This window comes from Strongylocentrotus purpuratus, unplaced genomic scaffold (genome assembly GCF_000002235.5).
Source record: "Strongylocentrotus purpuratus isolate Spur 01 unplaced genomic scaffold, Spur_5.0 spur5_scaffold_14, whole genome shotgun sequence".
NCBI lineage: Eukaryota > Metazoa > Echinodermata > Echinoidea > Camarodonta > Strongylocentrotidae > Strongylocentrotus > Strongylocentrotus purpuratus.
Genome location: NW_022145599.1, coordinates 3,066,639 through 3,091,165, shown reverse-complemented (window position 1 = coordinate 3,091,165; position 24,527 = coordinate 3,066,639). Strand labels below are relative to the sequence as shown.

Below are 24,527 nucleotides of genomic sequence, written 5' to 3'. Positions count from 1 at the left end.
GGGGGGGGGTCGAACCCCCCCCCCCTCAATTTTGTTTGTGTGCGTGTTTTGGAAGAACCGCCCCCCCCCCTCCCCTCATTTTTGTTTTGAATAAAAAAAAATTGTGCTAATGGGTGACCCAAAACAGGTGACCTTACCACCCCCCCCCCCCCCTCAACCGAACAAAATATCGATCGGACAAATTTTCGGGACCAAAAAAATGTGCTCTTACCCCCCCCCCCTCAATTTTTGTGTAAAGCTCTTACCCCCCCCCCCCCCCCCCCTTCCCCCTTCCTCCCTAATAGATTCCCCATTTACTGGTACCGGTGAAATTTTTCCACATTGATTGGAGGTATGCTAATCCATTTTTGTAAGGGCCATGTTTAACGATGAATTTGGGGAAAACTATGTTTAGTATTTTTCTTTAAAAATTATAAACATGAATACTAGTACACATTCATACATAATTCCACCCGCAAAATATATATACATTATAAAGCATTTTAGAAATTATTCTAAAAAATACAGATAAAACTCATTGAGGTCGTATCGGCGATAATGTAAATACGGTTTTATCAAGTCGTAACTAAATTAGACAAAACTACAATTGTGTACACAAACATAAGCCAGATTGAATCAAAATCTTTAAGTCTAAGAACCCACATTCATTTCACGAATTCGTTGACTCTATGTATGTTGGTCTATAATTTCCCTTAGAATTTCTCAATATTTTATCCTCAGTTTCTACTTGTTTATTCATCTTAAGACATCTTGAGACATTTCCTTGTTACTAATTTTTATTTGTGTCCCAGAAATGCATCAAGACCATGATGTGTGCAATAGTAGGCTTACTGCTATCATCCGTTGACAATACATGTATACAGTAGTTATTGTGTAATATATGATAGCTACCACCTTTTTCCGATGTTTGAGTTTCCGGTTTTTTCTTTTATCTTTTATAACAATGAACCGATTATGTACTAGACGATAATAACGTTATATGTAATTTTATTGAATAAATAGATGTGTTATATATGTAAGAGAAGAATTTCGGAAACTTTGTGCATAATGGAACCAGACGTTTATTAAGTTATTTGTAATATATTTGAACTTGTAAGGTGTGTTATATCTTCAGGTGGAGAAATGTGAAAACTTTGTATAGGTGAAACAAAACATGAACTGCTATCATTACTTTTTGTTTGTTAATTACCAAGGGGTAGGCCCGTGATTTAGTGTATTTGACACATTAAAGTAGTCCATTTTCGTAATGAATAAGATTTTTGTTCGGAAGTGCCTACTTACAACTATTAGGAACAGATGAATGAAATAATTCGTATATCAATAGTCAGAATGTAAATTAATTACACTACATGTTGTTAGTTAGAGGAAGTCATCATATATGTCGTACTAAGAAACCCCTAAGTATGCAAATGCATACTGACTAGTGAAATACAATAATATATAACAAGTGAATGTAATAGTTCGTTACGAAGTAAACATTTGAATACATTTGAAATACGTAATTCTGATATTTTTCGAGCAGTAACTGTATTTATATAAATGTATCTGTATATAATTTATATATATATATATTTTTGGGGTAACTCTCTTTTATTTTTTTAATTTGCTTAGCTAAATTATATGACGTTAACGACAACTATTTGTTATAGTCAGGGCGTCTACATTTTACAAGCTACAAGCTCCTCAGTAAACCCCTCCACATTTTCCCATTATTTGTATTTCTAGTTCTCAGTCTGTTCAATATTATCTGAATTTTGTTCCTCTCAAATCAATGTATATATTTGACATAATCTCGAGTAATTTGTGGAAAAGTAATAAAACGAATTTTAGAAATTCATTCATCTTGACTTTCTCTTCCCCTAAAAAAGGGAAGGTATATGGATGATCCATTGGCATAGTGTTGGTTCGGTACAATTACAGTATACAGTTAAGTTACGTTACCGAAAATTGCTTGTGATTGGTCAGGCATTTTACGAAGCTCCAAAAAAGTTTCCTCTCATAGAGACATAAGGATTGGTGTCTTTGTCTAAGATTCTGAAACAACATCCTGGATTTAGCTCATGCTGCAATGATATTTATAAACTATAGGTCATTCAAGAATCCCATTAGTTTTACATGCCGATCGTTTGTCTGATTATCAAGATATCTATGATTGGAAATCGAAATGTCAAAATTCGTTTTCCTAACGGTTTTATTACAGTAGAGTCTATTGGGAAAATGAGTAAGGTAAAACTGGTCACTCAAAGATTTGTTTACTATTGTGAGGCACTTGATAATTTTGATCATTTTGAAGCGTAATTTTTGTAGAGCTTCAATATTACACAATATCACAGACACTGATAACACGTAGGGCCATGCATTTCAGATTTAATATTGTTAAACGATGCCTTTATTTTAAAAAAAGTAGGAGGGAGCTATGTGGAGCAACATGACTTAACCCATGACCCATTTCGCGTACGCTAAGTTGCGCATGTCACAACTATCTCTCTCACTACGCTATGGTTCAATAGAGCATGTCCCCTCTGACGTCCGGGCGATGGTATATCGACATCGGGGATGACGCCACAGCATACATATCATCGTCTCCTTGTGGTGGTGATCGATGACCAGGCTGTCGAAGTCGTTGACTAGGGTTGATTTGCAAATGAGTTCGTTCGCTGATCGAAGGTATGTTCCTCGGTGGAGGAGGACCATCGCGCATGAATCCTGTCACGAAAGAGAAATGGGGCATGAAATTTTGAAACAATTATACGATTGAAAGAGCGGGGGGGGGGGGAGAAAGTTTGAAATAATTATACGAAAGTGTGTGTGTGAGAGAGAGAGAGAGAGAGAGAGAGAAAAAAAGAGAGAAAGATGGAGGGGAGGGGTCATGAAATTTTGAAACGATTACACGAAAGAGACAAAGACAGAGAGAAAAGGGATGGGCGTGAAAGTTTGAAACATAATAAGAGAGAGAGAGAGAGAGAGAGAGCAAGAAAGAAAGAGAGAGAAGGTGGAGGGGGACATTAAATTTTGGAACAATTACACGAAAGAGACAGAGACGGCGAGAAAAAGGGATGGAGTATGACAATTTAAAACGATGATGCGAAAGACAGAAAGAGAGGAGCATGACAGTTCAAAACAATTATACAAGAGAGAGGGAGAGAGAGAGAGAGAGAGAGAGAGAGGGAGAGAGAGAGAGAAAGAGAGAGATGGAACTATTAATTTAGTAAATCAGAATTCCGGAACACGAGCTGCTTATAGCAGAGTCATTAATCAAGGAGATAGTGCCACTAAGAATTAGCAAATCGGTTCGGCACTAGGCAACCACAACAGCTAGCAAAGTGTATGAACAAATGAACAAGGTTAAATTTGACAAAATTAAACTAGTGAACCAATGATATTCATGAATAAGAAAGAACTGGTAAAGAATTTCAGCTTTCATTTTGAATTAATAATTGCATTTGCAGCGGGGAGCTTGACACGACAAAGTACACTGTGTGGATCAAACTCTCCCTAAACCCTTAGTTAATCGGAGACCAATAATAACGTGACAAGTTCGTGGATTGCAGTGCCGAATGTTTTTCAATTGGTTTAGAACAGTCCAGTCAACTTAGGGAAAGATGATGTTCTATTGTCTGTGGAATATGTTGTGTGTTATCCTAGTTATTGTATTCCAATAATTATACTTACTTGGTCCATCGCTCCTCTCTCGGTCTCGGTTGAAATCTCTTTCCTTTAAAGCGTCATTCCTGACAGACCTAAGAGACAAAATAGAACGGTTGGTTTCTTATTATGCAGACACAAGATTTATTATTTTATTATCTTGCATTTTTATTGTTATCAAGATTCAAATGTTCCAATCGGATTAGGTGATCATTATCTGGACCGCCTTCACCACTGCCAAGATAAGACCCCCATTTCAGATTTGGACAGTTGCCCGTCCTGCGTCATCGATTTCAATTTTCAATTTTCTTTTTGTGGGGGGATGGGGGTGCAATGAGAAGTGTTGCCTTTTTTTCTTCATTTCCGCATGAATTCATTGGCTGAATTTACTTTTTGAGCTTTATATTAAGCATGGAGTTATTGCAGTATAAAGTTAGGAGTTTTAAGGACAAGTCTATGGCTCATGGTCCATAAGATGATTTTAAATCGTCATAGCGTAGGTAGAGAATGTGGTCATGGGGTTTACTCCCAATATTTCCCTCCCCAGATTGACCATGGACATCATACGTATACATCAAACATCATAACGTGTCAGCTACACTGAAACACAAACGGTATACCACAGAACATTTTGGTAATACTATCACCGTATAAAATTCATGATTCTAGTAAAATCGTATTTATAACAATCTAGTTACCTAAGAATGGGAGATAATAGCAATAAGCCGTAAAGAGAATTTTTTTTTTTAATTTTTTTCTTCTTCAAAGACACAGAGAGAACTATTTGAGGACCAATGAAGCGACTGACCAATCAGGAGAAACTTCCGTGACATTAATACATGTCTCTCTCTCTCCCTCTCCCTCTCTCTCTCCCTCTCTCTCTCTCTCTCTCTCTCTCTCTTTCTGTCTCACTCTCTCTCTCTCTCTCTCTCTCTCAACTAGCTATGCAAGTCATTACAGGGTGCCCTGTAAAAACGATTCTACTTACATTCTCGCGCAAGACACGCATAGGCAGAGGATGACAATAACAGAAAACGTCACAATGGCTACTATAACACCGATCAGATAGGCTGGAACAGTAGATGGTTCTATCAGAGGATCACCTTCTACTCGCGGTAGTGTAATACTGTCGATGTCTGTACCAACAGCCATCTCTAGAGCCACCTCCCCAGAAGAAAGAGCATCTAGGAGCAGGCTCTGAGGGATGTAAACCAATTGGTCTGCGGAAGATCAATCAGTTCGTTTATTAGTGAAATAAAGAAATACAAATGGCCTAATAATAATTATACTCTAACGTAATGTATCATATCAGATAATAATGATAATAATGGTGGCTTCTTATATAGCGCACATGTCCGTCACGTTGTGACGCTCCTGGCGCTACCCCGATTATTACCCTGGCTTTAGCAAGGCAGCGACTGCGGCGCTCTAGCATTTCAAGGAATTAATTCCTGCCAGGTACCCATTTACATCACCTGGGTTGAGTGTGGCAAATGTAGATCAATGTCTTGCCAAAGGACATTAGGGGTGCATTACAATACTCGGTTGCACTAGCGAACAGACAAGTAGTGTATCATTTTATAGCTATACATAATCAATTACATATTTAATTGGTCTTAAGTGGGCCTGTTCTATTAAAGAGCGACACTTTTTTAATCCGTCGAACTCATACAAAACAAGAGATTGACATCTGGGAATAGAAAAATGGTAAGTTGTTTGATTGATTTTCTTTTTTTTTAACGAAGATTGAGTGAAATGTTTCATTAAAAGAAAGGAAGAATAGTAACCTTTTCTCTCTCTCTTCGACATCCTAAGATACCAATAATCATTGGTTTATTCTTACCTGGCAATTGTCTCCTTTTGCGATGTATTTCCAAAATGCTTCTCTTCCGACGCTTACTTGAGCCACTCCCCATGCAAAGCTCTGGTTCGTTAGGCCGAATGGCATAAAGAACCACATAGCACCCGTCCGATTGGTCAGCTAGTATTGGATAACCATCTGCTATCATCACATCCTCTTCTCTCACGTACTCGCCTTGAGGTCTTCAATGAAAATAAGTCAATAAAGTACGCATCAAGATTGTAACTGAATTATGTATATATCCTATGTATATATCCTATGCATTTACTGTGTTGGGAAAAACATTAAGAATGTAGCTCGAATGCGCTTGCATAATATGTATGTTAAAAAATGTTGATAAAGAAAACATTAAAATCAAACTTAAATTATAAAATCATATAGACATTATTTAGAATGGGGTCAGCTTTTGGTTCCTTGATTATACGAAAAAGATATTAATACATCCTTAAACATGAGCGTCATCCATTTCATCATATCGTTCTTCTGAATATGATTGTTAGATTTGTGTGTAATGTTAATCATTTTGTGTACAGACTCGCCTTCAATATTACCTCAGAGTGACAAAGACAAGAGTATTGTCTTCAAGTAATATATAAATGTTACCTGTCAAATACACCTCCACCAGGACAGCAGGTCGCTAAATTGCTCAGACAATAAACATTTAGTTGATCACTTGAAGCGCTAATGAGGGGATTCAATAGTTGCTCACACTACACGAATAGAGGCAAAGAAAGATAAGAGGGAGGATTTTATAAGAATCACTCTGCATATCCAAATTTAAAGCTATACAAATTGCGGTGTTTCTTGTTTTGTCGTTTCAAAAGGATATTGTATGTAAATATTTATAAAGTTCTATCATGATATGATATAATATTTCTCAATAAGTGAATGGACAAATGAATTAGTAAATAAATCAATAGTCATGTAGAAACAATAACGACTTTTACGTCATAAGAACGTCTTACGTTCCCTGAGATAGTGATAGATGACCAAGGGCAGGGGGAAGGGGTATTCCAGGGTGGTAAGCACTTTACTCCGGATTTCTTGTTCCTTCTATAAGCTCAATACTAATAGGGGAAAGAACCTTTGCTCATACAGGGCCTTAGGTGTGGAATGCTCTCTCGAGAGGGAGATTCGTAATAGTAGATCAGTTGAAGAGGGGTTTTTTTAATCTGAAAACTTTTTTGTTCAATTAGGTTTATAATTAAATATTCTGTCGTTTGTGAATGTCCTATCTTACTTTTGTTCCTTTGTTTGCAATCAGATACTTTTGTGTGATCTTTTTTGTTTGTTCACAAGTGCTTCTTGGTCATTTGATTTAAGCGGATTCGACGCCTCATTATTATGATTATTATTATGTTGCAAAGCAGTTTTTAAGTTCTGAAGAGACTACCCTGTATAAAGAACACAGGAAAATGATTTACAATACCTGAGTGATGTTAACTTGTAAGTGAATCTGAACACCATTTCGCAACTGGGATTTGTTATCTAAGTAGAGATAGAAGACATATAAAAAGACTTTAAATTGTAATTATTTATTAAGATGATATCAACTGATCAGGAACCATAAAACTCGTTTGATTTACCCTACTTCGAAACCTGCTTTCTGCAACTTTGTTTTAACGAAGCATTTGTGTCATCAAATAATGCATTCAGTGAATCATCCAATTTTTCAATCACATTTTTCCAACTCGTCTCTACTGACATACAACTTTACTTATAGATATCTTATTAAAGCTCTAGATGGCTCTAATGTGTCACATGAAATGGAATGAAGATAGATGAACTTCTAAGATAACTACAGTGATGAATTAGAATTGAATTCGCTTACATTATGTTAATACCATTTAGATACTATGTCTTAATTACATATGAATTGTGCATGTTGTCGATACTACAATGATGAAGAACAATACTATTGTTAAGAGGGAACAAAAGTTGAAACAACGATCAACTTTAAAGATATTTCAATATGTACATGAATAAAGTCATCATATAGTCTAAAAGTGGTCCACATACGTTGACAGAGATTTCCTTGGAAGTCCTCTGAGCATAAGCAGGTGCAATTGGAGTCTTCTAACTCTCCACCATTCAGACACGTTATGCCAATGCATGGACCAGGAGGCGGTGCAGTGGGTACAACACGTCTGAACGTTGCTATGGCAACATTCGATACCTGGCTTGTCTTTCCGTCATCATCTGTCGCGCGGAGGGCGAAGCTGTACGAGAAGGAGTTCAACTCGGGCATGTCAGGGACCATAATGACGAAGGTTTCCAATGATCCGGATGGACTAGGTGATGTTAAGTTGCCCTTTAGGATACTGGATGAACTAACTCGGGTTGTGTTGGTGAAATCATCCAGGAGTTGCCTGGAGGAGTTACCCATCCTGATGTCGTACGACGTAGCTGTTGATGTAATGATGGTGATAAAGTCTTTATTGTTAATAATTATATCTATGGCGGATACTATCCATTTAAAATTGTCCTAAAGAGAAGAACAAAAATCTGTCAAATAAAAAGATTTAACAATTCTCATTGGGGGCATTCCATTTAAGGATGACACCCTTGCATGTCTTTCCACTGACACTTTAGCTGTAACACGTCATACGAATAAGAAGAAGTGTTTATAATATGATGACATAGCTTTAGCTTAAGTTTTCTCGGTGTATTATTTTTGATGAAAATCAACCTTACCAGTTCCTGTGTCTAGATCATCACCTGGAGCTATCCAAGACAGGACTAAAGTTTGATTCCCCACATGAGTCATTGTCACCCGTAGGTCTTGGACTCTGTTAGGTGGGAACAGGTCCTGGCCTGGAGTGAATCCAGCAGGGAGGTTTGTAATCGTAGTTGAACCCGCCGATGAACTCCTGGTAAAAGATGGTGCAGGCGTCCCTTGCAAGGGTTGGTTTGAATCGACTCCAGGAAGCCGTACTTCGTATGAGCCTGAAACGAGTTTTACGAATGGTTATTAAATTCTGGTTGCCTCGAGCACATTTGCCATTGTGAATTTGAATTAGCGAGAGGTGTATGTACATCCATCCCTGCCTATTAATAAGTGATTGTAATAAATTGGGTTATCCATTTGATACTAGAAACTGTTAATGGGTATATAATTTTCTCCTTATTTATCCTATTTGTAGGAACGAAAAAATATCCAGGCGATTACAAATGAAATAGAGAAAATTGAACCTCAAAAAAGAACACGATCTCAAAAGGGGCGAAAGGTTTGGCAGAACGTATTCTTCATATCATTTCGTCATTTGAAAGGATATGCTCGTTAATTGTTATGTGAAGGAAGTTATAGTTCTTGTTGCATGAAAGAATCACATTTTAAACCACATAAAGACCTTGACAAAAATATTTGTAATGCAATCACAAAAAATACACATACCATGATTTAGAATATCACGTATTATGGGCTTCTCAAAATGAGGTCAAACAAGCAATCAGACAAGTGGTTTAAAATAAGCTTCTTTGCATGAACTTCATTTTACAGCCACTGGTCCATGCCCAACAAGGCTTTATAAATGGATCTATAATGAACTGAATTGAAAGAAGAAAAAAAAAAGTATAAACGTTCTCTGTGTATATTTTACATTTTTAAGATTTTTTTTCTTTCCCTGAGTTTATTATATATTTTCCTACCAATATTTCCAGGAGAAATTATCATCCCATCATCTGTCACTCTAATGGCGGCTTGAACCCTAGATATCCCTGTTCGAGCCCTGGTCAAAATAATTGCTGAACCATCGTTCTCATAGGTGGTACGAATGCCGTAGAACCCTGTCCCAATTATATTTGTAAAGAAACGAGAGTAGATGCCATCATTTGCCGTTATGTCGGCTCCTGTGTCAAAAACAAAAGAAAAAGGAAAATGAGTAGTAAGTAATCTAGTATTCATTGGAGCGGCTTAGTTAGGGCAATCCGACCTATGTAAGAGGTTCATTTGTATGCAAGCAGAGAAATAAGAGAAACAGAAGGTTTGAAAAAATAGGACAAATTAAAGAGTTTGATGTTTTGATGTTTAATGTTTGAAATATACGATCAAAATATCTATAAGAATCAAATATAGGCAATTAGGTCAGTAGATTGTGAAGGAATCACAGACACTAACTAAAGCGATTGTAAGATACGAAATATGTTAACAAAAGGAATGACTTTATCATCTGCCTATTAGCCAGCGAGCTTAAATACAAATGTGATTTTGCCTCTGTTGGCGTTTTATCGCGGTAAGAGGGGGGGGGGGGCAGGGGGCGGGGTAGACCTCGCACGTTACTTCGTAACTGGATTTGTGTTGACCAAACTTACAGATTCAGATTCTGAGCATTAGTTTGTAAACATTCTCATGCATCGAGGAGATACAGGTGATTTATCACCAAACAAACCCCCACCTTATTTGTAATTCTTTCCATACCTGCACCATCGTCTCGAAGCTCTATGATATCTGCAGGAGAACCACCAGGTTTTTCAACGACAGCACGGACAACTGCATTTACGACAGGTCGTGAACCTTGTCTAATTTGTGCATAGGCAGCCAGGGGCTCAAGCTTTGAAGATAGATCCATAATTGAATTACCGACGGTTGATTTGACGACGATTGGCTCTTCCTCTTCTAGCATATTGATCCTCGAATACACAGAAAAAGTCACAGACTGAGATCCTGTAACCGCATTCTCTATGGAGTACAACCATTTGCCACTCTACGAAGTAAAAAAGAGAACATTCATGAAAGTCAGTATAAAAAAGCGAGTCGCCCGTCTTCTTCTATTCTAAATAATGTAGGTAGGGGCTACATTGTCCCCTTCTGGAGTTACATTCGTTAGTCTTAGTATTCGATCAAATGTATTGGCAAAAATGGTTATGTTGAATAGTCTGCCTTTCCTACAATATTGTTGAGACATTTGTGAAAGGGTGAGTATGCGTTGGAGGCAAATCTCAGCGACATTAGTTATTCGTTTATTTGAAAATACCATGTGAATTACAACTTTAAAATTCATATTCAATTTCATTTCAACTTTCGCAAGTCTGTTTCATCATTTAGAGCGATCTTCACAAGACTGACTTAGAAACATCATTACCATGGCTAGGCCGTCGACAGCCACGGTGACGACTTTTCTGGTTGTGTCGACAGTGTACTGCTGGTTGCCACTCGTTATTGTTGCATTATTTGGTTGTGTGATTTCCACATTGACACCTATAATGAAATTCAAAATATATTCTATCTTAAAAACACATAAACGATGGTACTTATGACAAATTTGACACCATTCGGGTGTTTACACAACATTCGGGTATTATCAGTGGATAATATGTTATTCAGTATTACAACCAGTACGTCTTACGTAATGCACGCACCTCTAGTATCTTCAAGCGAACCACCTCAATAGGAAAATTCATCAGCATGATCAAGCAAGCTCGAGTAATTTCCAGATGTGCCAACGATTTTCGTTGCGTTTAGAGTTAAAGTTGAGTGAATGCGAGATAATTATGGCGCGTGTGGTGTACTTAGAAAATGCTGAGAGTCTGATTATATATGACTGGAATCGAATTTTTCTATTTAAAATTCATTGATCGCACCGCTCAAATAAAAAGATTTCTTATCATAACATTTAAAGGTAACATATAAACCTGTTTGACAATACAGTTCACGCTATATCGATAGGTTTACTGCTTGCTGTAAATGTATATAAGATAGTTAATCATGGTTTTCTTTTGAAATATACAATGATCATAGCAAAACACACGGCGAGCAATTTGAGCCCTCTCTCAAAGCAAAAATATTTAACGAGATCTTATTATTCCTTCTTTCAAATTACTATTATCGAACAAACTAACAGCAAATACAACAAAATATACCTGGTACGGTTGCGGATGAAGACATAGTGTACGTCACAATAAACTGCGTCCCATTGCCAATTGAGGAATCAAAGTAAAGACAACCATTTCGAGTTTCTCCGCCATCAAGTGTAATGCCCTCACCTACCAACTATACAAGAAACATCATTAAAACAAGTAAACTATTTATTTATGTAAAACAGTTAATACTCATGAACACAAATTCGATTCGCGTTTCTAGTTGGAAAAAAACAAACTTGGAGGATATCGAAAGTTGGTTCGTAAGTGCCCGATTAATTGACATAAACCGACCTATGAATAATATACAAATATACACTGTCTTGAGAGCTTCTGGTTAAAATTAAAAGAGGTGACTCCAATGGCACTTTTGGAGTCACCATTAGTTTTAACAAGACCTCGAATAGAAGGCATGGTATATTTGTTTTATATCCTGCATCAAAAATTTATTTTAAAATAAAAAATAATTTAAAAAATAAAATTTGGGGGGAAAAGATAAATGTAGAACAACAAAAAATGTCAATCTTTATCCCAAAAGATTTAAAATATTTTGTGTTCATTTAATTAAAATTTATTTTAAAAAAATCAATTCAAATAGTACTCTCATATAGTATTTTTTCAGAGCAACCCTAAACTAGTTGAAATATTTCTGGTCACGTGACGAGCTCTCAACCAATCAAAAACCAATAAATGTTTAATGCATGATATAATAACTAAGAGAAGAGAAATCTTTCAATCAATATAAATTGCGGCGCCCTAAAGGTACAGGTTTAAATGACTATATTAGTAATAAGGCCATTTGGTTAAATTACGATTCTGCACATACAGTGCACTCTCTTTCTTTACTCCACTAAGGAATATTCAAATCATTTGCAAATTTACTGGCATTCATATAATACTCCCTTAGTTCGAATCCTATAAGAACATATGAGTGGACAAAAGCAATGAATTGTAGAAAATAATGTCTTGTCCGTGCTCAAACCCAAAAACTATACAAGTGACCGATCACCCACATACGATACATGTTTTCAGTGTATATAATTCTCAACAATAAAAGCTCTTCAAATGATGAACGTGCTAAGACAAACCTGAACACGGAGGCTGTTTACTGCTGTACACATATCTACTGTTTGTGTAAGAGCACTAATGATGTCTGAATCGCCGTTATCGGGATAAAATATAGCCGTTCCTCCTGCAATTTACATAGCGGAAAATATAATAATTGTCCTGTAGTGTGTAAGTATAAAAGTAAGTGTGTAATTACTAATTAGAAAGGTTGAAGGTTTTTACAATCCGTCGGTCGATTGAATCTGGTTCCTAATGAATATTTTATTAACAAAATTATTATAATAATATTTATAAACAATTATCATAATATAAATAAGGATTATAATATAAATAAGGATAATGATACTGATTACAACATTACTAATAATAATACTAATATTAGAATCTTGTATAAAGTTCATGTGTGGCACATTGTCATTCCTGGCGCTCCCTTATGGGGCTTTCACATATACACTCCGGGGCCCGTACGGCGAGTAAAAACAGACATTTTGGGAATTTTCGGCCGGTGTCCGGCCGGCTACCGTAAAGATCCTACGGGCGCCGGGACAGTTTTTGAAGCCGTACGGGCGCCGTGGTGCTGAGTCGGCTGCTCCCAATTCTCCCGGCGTTTTTATCCGACCGTTAGGTCGTAGAGAGCCCGTGAAGGGCCCGCAGGGCACCTTACGGGTCCCGGCAGGCTCCGGACGGTGTCCGGACGGGCCCCTCACGATTTTTGCGGGTCAATTCTCATGAAAAATCTTAACGGGAACCTTGAGGTGCGGATTTCAGAGGACACATAGTTCAGTGCACCGCACGGGACCCGGCCGGGCGCCTTAAGGACCCCGGCCGGTTCCCGGCAGGGCACCTTCCGGGAGCCACGGGTGCACCTGCTCATCGGACGGAGCACGTAAGCGTACCGGCCGGCATCCTTACGGGCGCCTTGCATTTCACTCGACCAATTTTCACCGGGCACCTCCCGGGCGCCGCAGAATATGTGACCCCACATGCCGTAGAAAAGAAAATCGGAAGGTTCCCGTACGGTCTCTAAATCCACGGCATGCCGCCGGGTAGGGAAAATCGTACGGGGCCCGGTTTATATGTGACCAAGGCTTTAGCACGGCTGCCATTACAGCGCTCGAGCATTTTAAGAAATAAGTTCCCGCCATTTACCTGACCTGGGTTGAGTTTGGAAAATGCAGATTATTGTCTTGCCAAAGGGCAATAGTGCTGCGACAGGGATTCGAACCCCGTATCGTGGGATCTACAGTCCGGAGACTTATCCACTGGACCCCAACACCTCTTAACCTAGTGGTAAAGACAGTGGCGTTCTTTGACGGGAAATCGGATTCGATTCGATTCCTAGTGGACATCTTGTCAACCGCTATGTACAATTCAAAACTTTGAGGGCAGCGATGGGGATTTCCGATTGAGCTACGCCTTTGTTTTCGTTCAATGTAAGCTTGTACATGAAACATATATATTCAATAACTGACAAAGAATGATTTGATAAATTATTGGACAAAATAGAAATACGGAAAAATCTTCTTTTTTTTTAAATCGATACAGATGGAGGTGCGTGCTAAAAATGCGATGTTTATTTGGTGTATGCCCCTAAGGCTCAGATACCGTACCCGTACATCTACCCCTGGACATCCAACTCCTGGATAACCACCCCAAGTCAACTACCCCCTATGACAACTACCCCCTAGGGCAACCATCCTCTAGGACGACTACCCCCCGGGACAACTACCCCGGACAACTCCCCAAGACAACTACCTCTCGGACAACTACCCCCTTGGACAACTACCCCCGGACAACTACCCCCTAGGATAGTTTTCTGGGGGTAGTTGTCCTAGAGGATGGTTGTCGCAGGAGGTAGTTGTCTGGGGGTAGTTTTCCGGTCGGTTGTTGCCCTAGGTGGTAGTTGTCCTAGGGGGTAGTTGTCGAAGGGGGAAGTTGACTGGGGGTGGTTATCTGGAGGTGGATGTACAGGGGATAGTTGTCCTAGGGGGTAGTTGTCGAAGGGGGAAGTTGACTGTGGGTGGTTATCTGGGGGTGGATGTACAGGGGATAGGTGTCCTAGAACCTTAGGTACATTAGTCTAACATTTCTATCGGTTATCATTGTAATTCTTATTTTACCTGTTTCCTGTGCAATCAGATTGAGTTCACCATATGTATCCTCTCCAATAGCCATTGTATTGACCCTCACACCCATATCTTGTAACGTTTGACGGATGATATGATTTTGTATCCCACTATCCTGCCCATCCGTCATCAGCACGATTATTCCACCATCGGCACTTCCAGAAGGGTGATCCATTAAAACCTTCAGGCAATAATGAAAATATATAAATGAATAAATGAATAAAAATTTAAATCAATAACAATAGATAAGACTACACCAAAAGTCCTTTTCAGGACTACACACCCTCAAGAAAGATTGCCGAGAGTCCTTTTCCAGGACTCCTCAATCCACCCTCTCTTTCACATGGTACATCCGCAAGCCTACTGTATAACAATAAACAGTAGTAGTACTTGTATTATTTGTAGTAATGATAATGATAATAATAATTGTTATAACAATAATGATAATAGATACATCTTATTTGTTTGTAAGCGCTTCACAGATCGGATACAGGTTTGCCGATACACAAATTCAGTGGCTATTATGATTTTGTATCCTACTATCCTGCCCAGTCCATCATCGAATAACAAAATATAAGTTGCATGCAGCCATGCAAATCAATAGGATTCAACTTATATTTTGATGTCACCCGACCTTTAAGGACATTACGTGCCGTGTCGGGGATCAAAAGTCTAGAAGCCACACGACTACGACACCACTTTTGATTTGTATAAAGGATATTGTAAGAAAGCTCTCTCTCTCTCTCTCTCTCTCTCTCTCTCTTTCTCTCACTCTCTCTCTCTCTCTCTCTCTCTCTCTCTCGGTCCTTCTCTTTCTCTCTCTTTTCATATTTCTGTCTCGGATACATCGGATAACAACTTCTGCACTTCTATACATGTGCTGTGCATTGATGTATTAGAGATCACCACTGCGGAAAATTTAATCAAATATTTATACCGATGAATGTATATAAGAAGTCATTAAAAGGGAATAGAAAGTAATCTTAAAGTAGGTTTAATCAAAATAAGCGATTATTTTTTAGTCATGCAAAATTAATGTTAACTTAACTTCAATGTGACCTACGTATTATTTTTCAAAATTATTAAAAAGGATGCCACTTCATTTCAAAATTTTGGAGTAAGCTGTAATTTATTTTGGAGAATCTTACTTCTAAACCTCGTTCAAGTCCACACCCGATGCAGGTCCCTCCATCGGCAATAAGTTGAAAAATATCACGCAGTGAGTCTCTATCAGCCTGAGTATTGATCTGTGTCAATGCATGTTCTGTGGTCGGGGAGCCGGTGAAAGTGACTATACCAATCCATATCCCGTCATCCACGAGGTTGACGAAGGCAGTGGCGGCACTGTTCACTTTGTCGATTCGATTGGATGTCTGTGTATTAAGCATCCATCAAAATGAATGATAAAATATCACATACAGCTATGAGCAACAACCACAAAGACAACAAACCAGATAATAATGATAATGATAATACTAATAATACTAATAATGCTAATAACATGAATAAGAGAGGTAAGGGAAACACCCACACACACAACCACACAAAAACACACAATCTCAGCGGTAGAAAACCGGTGGTACACAGTGGTAGAGTGACATAGCTTGCAGGGGGCACATGTAGAATTTTAAAACAGCGAGGGGGTGGGCGTTATTTTTTGTATATGACCCCTTTTCACTCCTCCCCTATCAATACACTTGCTTCATTAACCATCGATTTAGGCATACATCCAGAAAAACCAGTGCCGCACACCAATGTTTTTTATCGTAGGATGGCGAGTGAATATTTTAATTACAAGTTACGCGATCGATGAGAGCAATCGAGTTGCTCATCGAATTGAATTTTATTCCTAATTCTAAACCTAAATAACCGAAAATCCTAAACGTAACCAAATCCCCATTTTCCTGCTCCCGATATCGATTGAAAAATTATCGGTACAAGATTAAATGTAGTGTTGAAGATTCTAGTCTTTGTTTAATGCTATGAATTCATACATACCCTCATACTTCCTGAAGTGTCCAAAACAAGGACAACTCGGCACTCATCTCCGGTGCCTGCTTGTACCAAGTCAAAACTGGGCTTAATCTGGGCAACATTCAGGTTCGATGCGGGAGAATTGTCTGCAGTAGTAATTGTATAAGACCACTGTTAATGGGGAAGGGCTTTTGTTTGGGATGTCTTATAACAACAGAATAATCGCAGTAGTAATGAGAAAGACTATGATTTCCAGAAGAAGAAAAACGTGGAGAATTTTGGAATTTCATAGTTTTATATTTTTAAGAAAGAAAATATGGAGATAAAAATTCATTCGTTCTAATATATTAATCAAAACCGTTTCATTTGGATGTAGTTTGGCAAATATGTCTTTTACCATACAAGGGCAATGCCTCGTTGTTAACCTTAGCCTAAAGGTTCAACCAAGGTGGTTAACAACAATGTATACCTTGAATTAGAAGCAAAAACGGACAATATAAACGGAAGCTAAAGAAACAAAGCGCGCGAAAACTGCTGAAAATTAGACGTAATGCCTGCCAGCTGTATTCCTTGCCAATACAATAATTATATATAAATAGTTCACCTAAAATTAACAACTTTCCTACGTAATTGATTTCTACAAGCATTATTGAAATTAGTCACATAATCAGTTCATGAAAATTCAAATAAAGTAAACAAAAACGTGAGCAAACAAACAAACAAAGACAAAACAGAACTTGCAATATTAATGAAGAGACCAAAATTTGTCCTGTGAAAAAGAACAAAAAATTGTATAAAATATTCTGACAAACCTTTGAAATCGTCATGTTCCCTCATGACTTCCCATGCACTTCTTGAGTTACAAAGTCGATTGTGTTTATTAGGCGCTTCTCGGTTATGAAGGTTGCCAGGATCATCAGAATCATCGTCGCAAAAATTAACGATCTAAATAGAATGCCGAAAGATATCAGAACAGAAATTAATTTCATTTTCATTTAATTTTCATATTTTTTCATGTTTATTGTATTACCGGTACCTGAATTTACAATCTATTACATGTAAGCTATGTAGGAATTGTGTATCATTATTGTTGTTTGTAATTAATTATTTTCATGTATCAGGCATAAATGTTCATGTCTATTCGTAGAGGTGTCGTGGACGAGTGGATATGTCACCGGACTGTGGATCACAAGGTCCGCGGTTCAAGTCCCACCGCGGCACTAATGTCCTTTGGCAAGACATTGATCTACATTTGCCACTCTCCACCCTGGTTGTTAAATGGGTACCCGGTAGGATGCGAAAGCTAATGTGCTTAGATTAGCAAGTGTGCGCTTGTAAAAATGATGCACTGGCTGGAATGCTCCTCAGGGAGTGGAGAATGTGCATACATTGTCTGCGGGTAAGCCTGAATCCGATGACCGGGGTAATAATATGATTGCAGGGCCCTCGGGGAGAACAGTATGAATACTGATGAGGCTACCCTGCGTAAACAAGACATATTATTATTATTATTATTATTATTATTATTATTCCGCCCTTTTCCTTCTTTTCTAAGCGCACAGGGACTTTCTTCGTGTTAGTGATATGCGCTATACAAATAACGTTCATTATTATTATTATCAGGGAAAAGCATTCACATTTGTGAGTAGTTAGCAGGGAGGAACAAAATTAAGTAGGAGAGGACATGGAAAACGAGAAAAGAGGCTTCAGCACGCAATATGAGTACGTGGCACCTATCGATTTAGGGAGGGTGTATAACCGGCCCGTGCCTCCTTTGTTAAACCCAAGTGATACACAAAAAAGAAAAGTGCCCCCCCCCCTCCCTTAACTGCACTCTTGAAATATCGCAATTGTCTTTTGTTATCGTTTGGTTTCGTTTTTCGAGCTTATAGGAGGAGATTTCTTGTGTTTTTTGTTTCTAATATATTTGTGTTCCAGTAAATTTGTACGTAAGAAAATGTGATAAAATGCGTTGATCATCACATATACAAGCACCATCAGTATTTAATATTATAATCAGTACGCACATTCTTAATGCCATCATCATCTCCAAGAGTGTCGTAGCTAGTTCTGAAACCATTAATCATTAGTACCACAACCATCATTATTATCCTCATCATCATCATCATCATCATCATCATCATCATCATCATCATCGTCACAGATATTTAACAATAAAAACGAATACGGGCATCCTAAAATGTCCATCTTGCACTCATTTGAGTAAGAAAGAAAAGAAAGCCGAAATCAGACAATATAATCTGAAGGTAAAGGAAGAGAGAACGCGAGATAAAAATAACGGGCTGACGTAACTAACTAAAATGAAACTGAGTACCATCATAACACCTGTTGTTTTCAGAAACAACCTGGGATAGGCCATGTATATATGAGAAAACATCCCTAAACTCACACATGGGTCTGTATTTTACCGCCCACTTTAACGGACCCTGTATCCCAAATCAAGTTTTGTAAACGGACAACTAGACTTTTTTAAACCCGATTTTTTGACGAAAACCAATACAAAGCATCGGGTTTGAATCTTAGTAAAAAATGATTCTTACGTTTGAATATGTTAGTGGACCGTGCATAATAGATCCACTTGCTTGACCCGCTCCTTGGATGAGGACTTGGCATCCCGCTTGGTATCCGTCCGTTAGATTCCCAACGCACTCTTTAAAAAGTGGCGGGTCCCCTTGAACAGTAAATTTTGGAAACCATTGGTATTCCTGAGAGCAACTGCAAATAAGAACATGAATGGTATTGAAGTCTACTGAAAGTCGGAAGGGTGTTCACGCAGTCTTTTCATAACAATAACCCATCGACCTTCTGGCTTCCGCATACAATATCATTTTGTCTCTGTTTTCATCGTATGTAACAACAGTGGAAAACAGTTTTCTGTTTCATACGGACAATCAAAATTGAATCTTGAACTTTGATACATTGTATTATTTCTAATGAATTTTGAAAGACATGTAAATTCAAACATATTTCATATTCCAATTGAATATAGAAAAATTATTTTTCAAAGACTACTTTAAAGGGCTGTAAATCAAGCTGGGCAGTAAACACAGTCTCCATTGGATGGTCTTTTTATCGTGATGTAATGACAAACAGAAATGTACATTGATAGATTGAAAGTTTATTTAATAGAATTAAAATCAGCGGCAATAATACTGAATTGCACATGATTTACATATAGCAAATATTTAAAGATATTACCAAAGCACATCCAAATTTCAAATTTGAGTCAAATAAATACAGAGATCACACTTGAAACTTGCAAAATAATGGTAAGAGAAAATGGAAAATTGGAAGAAAAATGAATACTTGTAGCCCAGTGTACGACAAGGGTAGTAGAAGAAAAAAAAATGGTCATAATTTAGAACAGTACATATTTATCTTAAATTAAAAAAAGGAAATAATTACTTTAATGTACAAATATTCACCATATCAAATGTTTGAGTTTAAACAATCATTCAAGTGATTGACCAAATTGAAGAAGTATAATTTATGTTCGAAAAAAAAAATGATTACACCAAAACTTCTTAACGTACGAAGCATATAAAGGTCACTGTTAGCCCGCTTCTCATTAAATAAGAAAAAAAATGTCATTTTTTAACACACTGTGATAGGAAATTACTTACATAACTGGCTTCCAGCTTTGATTACCTTCCATTGATTGGTAGAAATGTGTCACGTGATCAGCATCACCTACATCATCAGGATACTCGTTGAATAACCCCCAACGATAATGACCCCATTCATGTACTAGGATTCGACCTGTACAAAGTTATCGACAAACAAGGTATGTCATTACATAAAGTTAACAAATGGAAATCACGAGCGAGTTCAATTACATTAAATATTTAACATTGGCATATATTTTTGCAGGAGATTGGTGAAAAGACACGTGATCAGGCAATTGACAACTTTTCTAACATATTCAAATTAATTGGTGTTTCTTCCCTGGAGACCAAAAGTGACGATTTATACATTAACCTTTTAATTAATGAACTACAGTACTTGGAGAGTCAGTCTGCATAATTACTTGTTGATATGTCGGGTAAGTTTTCAAGGTAGTCAAGAACATATTTTGTTTAAAAAGTATGCATAAAATTTGAATATGTTAGTAAACCGGTCTATTCCAACATCACCCAAGAAGAGAACTAGCTTATGTATGCAATTTGAGTTCTGGTAATTGCAGTACAAAGGATAAGAGCAGGTAAATGAAATGCTTCATCACAACACACATCTGCGAAGGAAGCATTCATGAATTCGAATACATTTACTTGATACACGACTTCGAATAGTACGTCACGTTATCAAGAAAATGGCGATGCCGTTGTCATGATGAGCAACTGCACATTATTTTTGCTTCATACCTCTCTCGTACACTTTGGTGGGGAATCTTATAGATTAATGGGCAAGAATTAAAAAATCTCTCAGAATAACTTAAGTTATTTCTTCGGGTGAGGTTTTCTTAGGTACTCTCTTTCACAGGTAGTTGTAATTCACTTGGGTATTCTACAAAACAGCTATGAAGTCAATTCGAGAACTAAGTTCCGTAATCGTGTAGCGCAACAAAACATTGCTTCTCCCCTACTCAAGCGATTAATGCCATTGTAAGGTTGATAAGCTCTGAAAATTATGCTTTTTTTTTTCTCTCTCTCTCCTTTTCTTTTGATTCGGAAAACCATTCCACCTAAAGATTGTCATTGTAAGAATATTTTCTGTGTTGCATGCTATTCTGAAAATGAGTATGAATAGAAAACGTGACCAAGATTCTCGACAGTTCCCTAACCGGGAAAATTATTGCCTTCTTGAACAATCCCACTTTGAAACGTGTTTATCTCCCCTGAACTACTTTAAACTATGATCATAATGAACAAACTTTGACTGAGATACTTGTCCAATTGTTAACATTTCGCATGATATTTGTGATAATTATTCCCAATGTACCTATGCACCGTAGAATTGAGAGAAAAATTATTGCTTTGTTCAAGCGATTCTTGAGCTCTGATATGGGCATCGTATGTTTAGAGAACATGGCTATACTTTATTCTGGAATTTGTTTATCTTGCACAGACCTGCTGTAGATTGATTGCTTGAACCCGTAAAATAAAACCTCACGAACACTTGCTGGAAATCATCTTCAATAACAAAAAACAAAAACACAACTCTCATTTGCACATAGGGACCTGTGTTACTCACATGGTGTCGGGCCTACTTACCTTGATTTCCATTTCTTTCTATGCTCATTACTCAGCCCCTTTACGTTTTCTACCAAAATCGGTTGGCACATGTAATTTATTTATAATCTTGAATATTCAGTGTAAGTTCTTTTGGATTCTGTGAGAACTCATTTTCTATCATTACCAGAACTCAAGCTCATCTTTAAGGACGAGGGCTTGTAAATCATGACCCTATCATGCATTTGTGGCCTACCGTTTCATCCCTTTAGTAAAATATATATATCTTCTTTTGGGGGGATTAAAAAGAATTGGCTTAAGATTTACAGAGTCTGATCAGGGTTTGGCTTAATGGTATTGCTATTGAGGAGCATTTAGATGGTGTAAGACAAATCAGATCATTGATCTCCTACCGAGTCTAGACCATGAGCTTTGAAGAAGAAGAAACATCAGTGGCCATGGCTCGCGGCATCATAACGTCCGGCCGGATCATTTTGATATTTGAATCTAAAATATATCCATTGGAAAATCCTAATACTTCTTCATTCTCAGATAAATGATGGGGTTAACACCCAAATAATTATTCGGATAGTAAACTCCGAAATGATTTTGTTGATGAGATTAGCCTTGATCAGCCTTGTATAAGCATTAGGAGGAGTTTCGTAACAGCAACTACAGTGTGAGTCAAAAAAGTTAACACCTAGAAAATTGCTAATTATTAAAAAAAATCATCGATAAACATTAAACTGTTATATGTCTTATGAAAGAGTGTTTTATCCAAAATCGTTTGGTATCATATTTGTGTGGTATATGTTCACGCTTGGATGAACAGGAGACATTGTTTGCGACATTGTTTGCATACCACACAAAAATGGTACCAAATGATTTGGGATAAAACACTCTTTCATAAGATGTATAATAATTTACCGTTCATAGATGATTTTAAACATAATTAGCAATTTTCTAGGTGTAAACTTTTTCTTGACTCACACGGTATAATGAATATCTACATCATTAAAAAAATGCACAAAAAATGAAAGGAAAGAAAAAATATATAAAGATAGAAAATTAAAAAGAAAATACCTAATTCTCCATAAGTGTCTGTCACATCATCATCATCAGTAATGAAGTCCTCTGTGAAATGAATGAAACTACCAGGTTGTCCGCACCCTTGGATCTGCTGAGTGTATGGCTCAGGCGCCCAAAGTGGATTGGGTTGTGCAATGATGACGTCAGCCGTGTCAAAGGTTAGTCGACCCGGAGAACCATATTCCGGTTGCGTTGTCCAGTGGGATGGTATGAGAATGGTGACATTTTTAAAGAAGACTCGCTGTCGAGTAGCCTGGTAGAGAAACGTGGATCCTTCTCTGAACATGTCCTGTCAAGAAATATATAACAAATTATACATACACACAGAAATATACGTTTAATAGTATGATCCTAATGATTTTTTTGAATTTGTTCCAAAATATTAAGACCTGTATAATTATGTACAGCTTTAGCACAATGTTTGTTCATGATTTGAATTGAGATTCTCCGTGGCATAACTGATCTGCTCGCATGATATTGACCACTATCGTGACTGTATCAAATGTGGCCGAAAGACGAATCGGCTGTATGGCAAGCTGTTTTAACATTTATTCCTAATTCTTGATATCAAGAAATGAATTCTTGATATCAAGAATCACCATTGCTTTACGACATAAAATCATTTTTTAATATCAAGAATTGTTATAGTGATTGATTTCGAACTTGAAAGTATTGTACGAATTTATACTGAGCGCGCCGTTTTAACATTTATTCCTATTCTGATTTCGAACGCAAGAGTTGTGCAGAAATCATAAGGACATCATTATAAGCAGGATATTACCAATCCCCCCCCCCCCTTAGCAGTTTTATTCTCGTAGTATTTTAATTTAAAACAACTTTATCTTGTCTACAAATGTGAAATAATGAAGGACTATAGTTTTAACTATATTTCAATACTTCCTAAGAGAGATAACAATTATAAATGTAATCAACATTGTTCGAATAAAATGATGTGCCTCGTGATATCATAAAAATGATAAAATAAATGATAGTGACAGATTTTCTATCTTTCGAAACATGTCATTTTCTGTAATTGGCTGCTTTGAAGATGCTCTCCTTTCAAGTTTTATGTAAAAGATTTCCTAAATTATACAAATACAAACGAATTAGAATTAGAATTCTATTTAATAATATGAAGAAGAAGTCGAAGAGGTCCCTCCCTAAAGTGGTGGATGGTGTATTCCCAGTCAGTTTGCTTTCCCTCCCCGTTTCAAAGAAGCTGACAATCACTTTTTTGTGTCTTCATTATTGTTTCTATACAAGTACACTTAAATAATTATACGCGCTATTTTCCATCAGTATTTTAGCAAGCGGCTGCTTCGAGTACTCATACAAATAAATTGTTAAAATGTACTTCGTGTATTTTCTAAAGCTTGAAGTCTACAATGATGCAATGAATGAACGTTTGCGAGAGTGAAAGGCAGAAAAGTGATTAGAAATTACATTATGTTCTGTTAATTTTAATGAAAAAATTCCATTGGACCAAAAAAATGGAATTGATTTATTTCCAAAGTTTCAAATAATGTTTTAGTTTAACGTATTGTAATATTTACTGCTATATAGGAGAACTCTTCAGTTGTGTATACTACTCTTGATAATTATTGTTTACGGGATTGGTAATTTTATTTGAAAAGAAACATGGTAATAGAGTTTTTAGGAAATGCTATCGAAAACTTGATGACATGGGTTTTAGTGATACGAAAACGAAACCTGTTTAAC

General features: G+C 37.2%; 1 protein-coding gene across 1 annotated transcript; it reads right to left on the bottom strand.

Moving 5' to 3' along the window:
* Nucleotides 1-2,364: 2,364 nt before the first annotated feature.
* On the bottom strand, nucleotides 2,365-23,100 carry LOC105438942 (calcium-activated chloride channel regulator 1-like). The gene is made up of 18 exons (XM_030984934.1): nucleotides 22,803-23,100; nucleotides 20,175-20,310; nucleotides 19,092-19,266; nucleotides 17,272-17,475; nucleotides 16,555-16,701; nucleotides 15,705-15,929; nucleotides 14,551-14,737; nucleotides 10,588-10,703; nucleotides 9,924-10,209; nucleotides 9,155-9,355; nucleotides 8,201-8,452; nucleotides 7,526-7,912; nucleotides 6,936-6,994; nucleotides 6,110-6,216; nucleotides 5,489-5,688; nucleotides 4,634-4,865; nucleotides 3,673-3,740; nucleotides 2,365-2,706 (listed from the first exon to the last, which is right to left on the bottom strand). Exons 1-18 carry the CDS (start codon nucleotides 23,092-23,094, stop codon nucleotides 2,504-2,506), a joined length of 3,477 nt encoding a protein of 1,158 aa, XP_030840794.1. The 5' UTR covers nucleotides 23,095-23,100; the 3' UTR covers nucleotides 2,365-2,503.
* Between the last annotated feature and the right edge of the window lie 1,427 nt (nucleotides 23,101-24,527).

What these genes read in the sequence shown, in the direction of transcription:
- LOC105438942 (XM_030984934.1), bottom strand. Translation starts at nt 23,094, where the DNA reads ATGTTCAGAGAAGGATCCACGTTTCTCTACCAGGCTACTCGACAGCGA. An exon ending in CAAAAGGAGACAATTGCCAG is followed by an intron (nt 4,866 to 5,488) that starts GTAAGAATAAAC and finishes GATCTTCCGCAG; the next exon opens with ACCAATTGGTTTACATCCCT. An exon ending in TGCGTGTCTTGCGCGAGAAT is followed by an intron (nt 3,741 to 4,633) that starts GTAAGTAGAATC and finishes TTTGTCTCTTAG; the next exon opens with GTCTGTCAGGAATGACGCTT.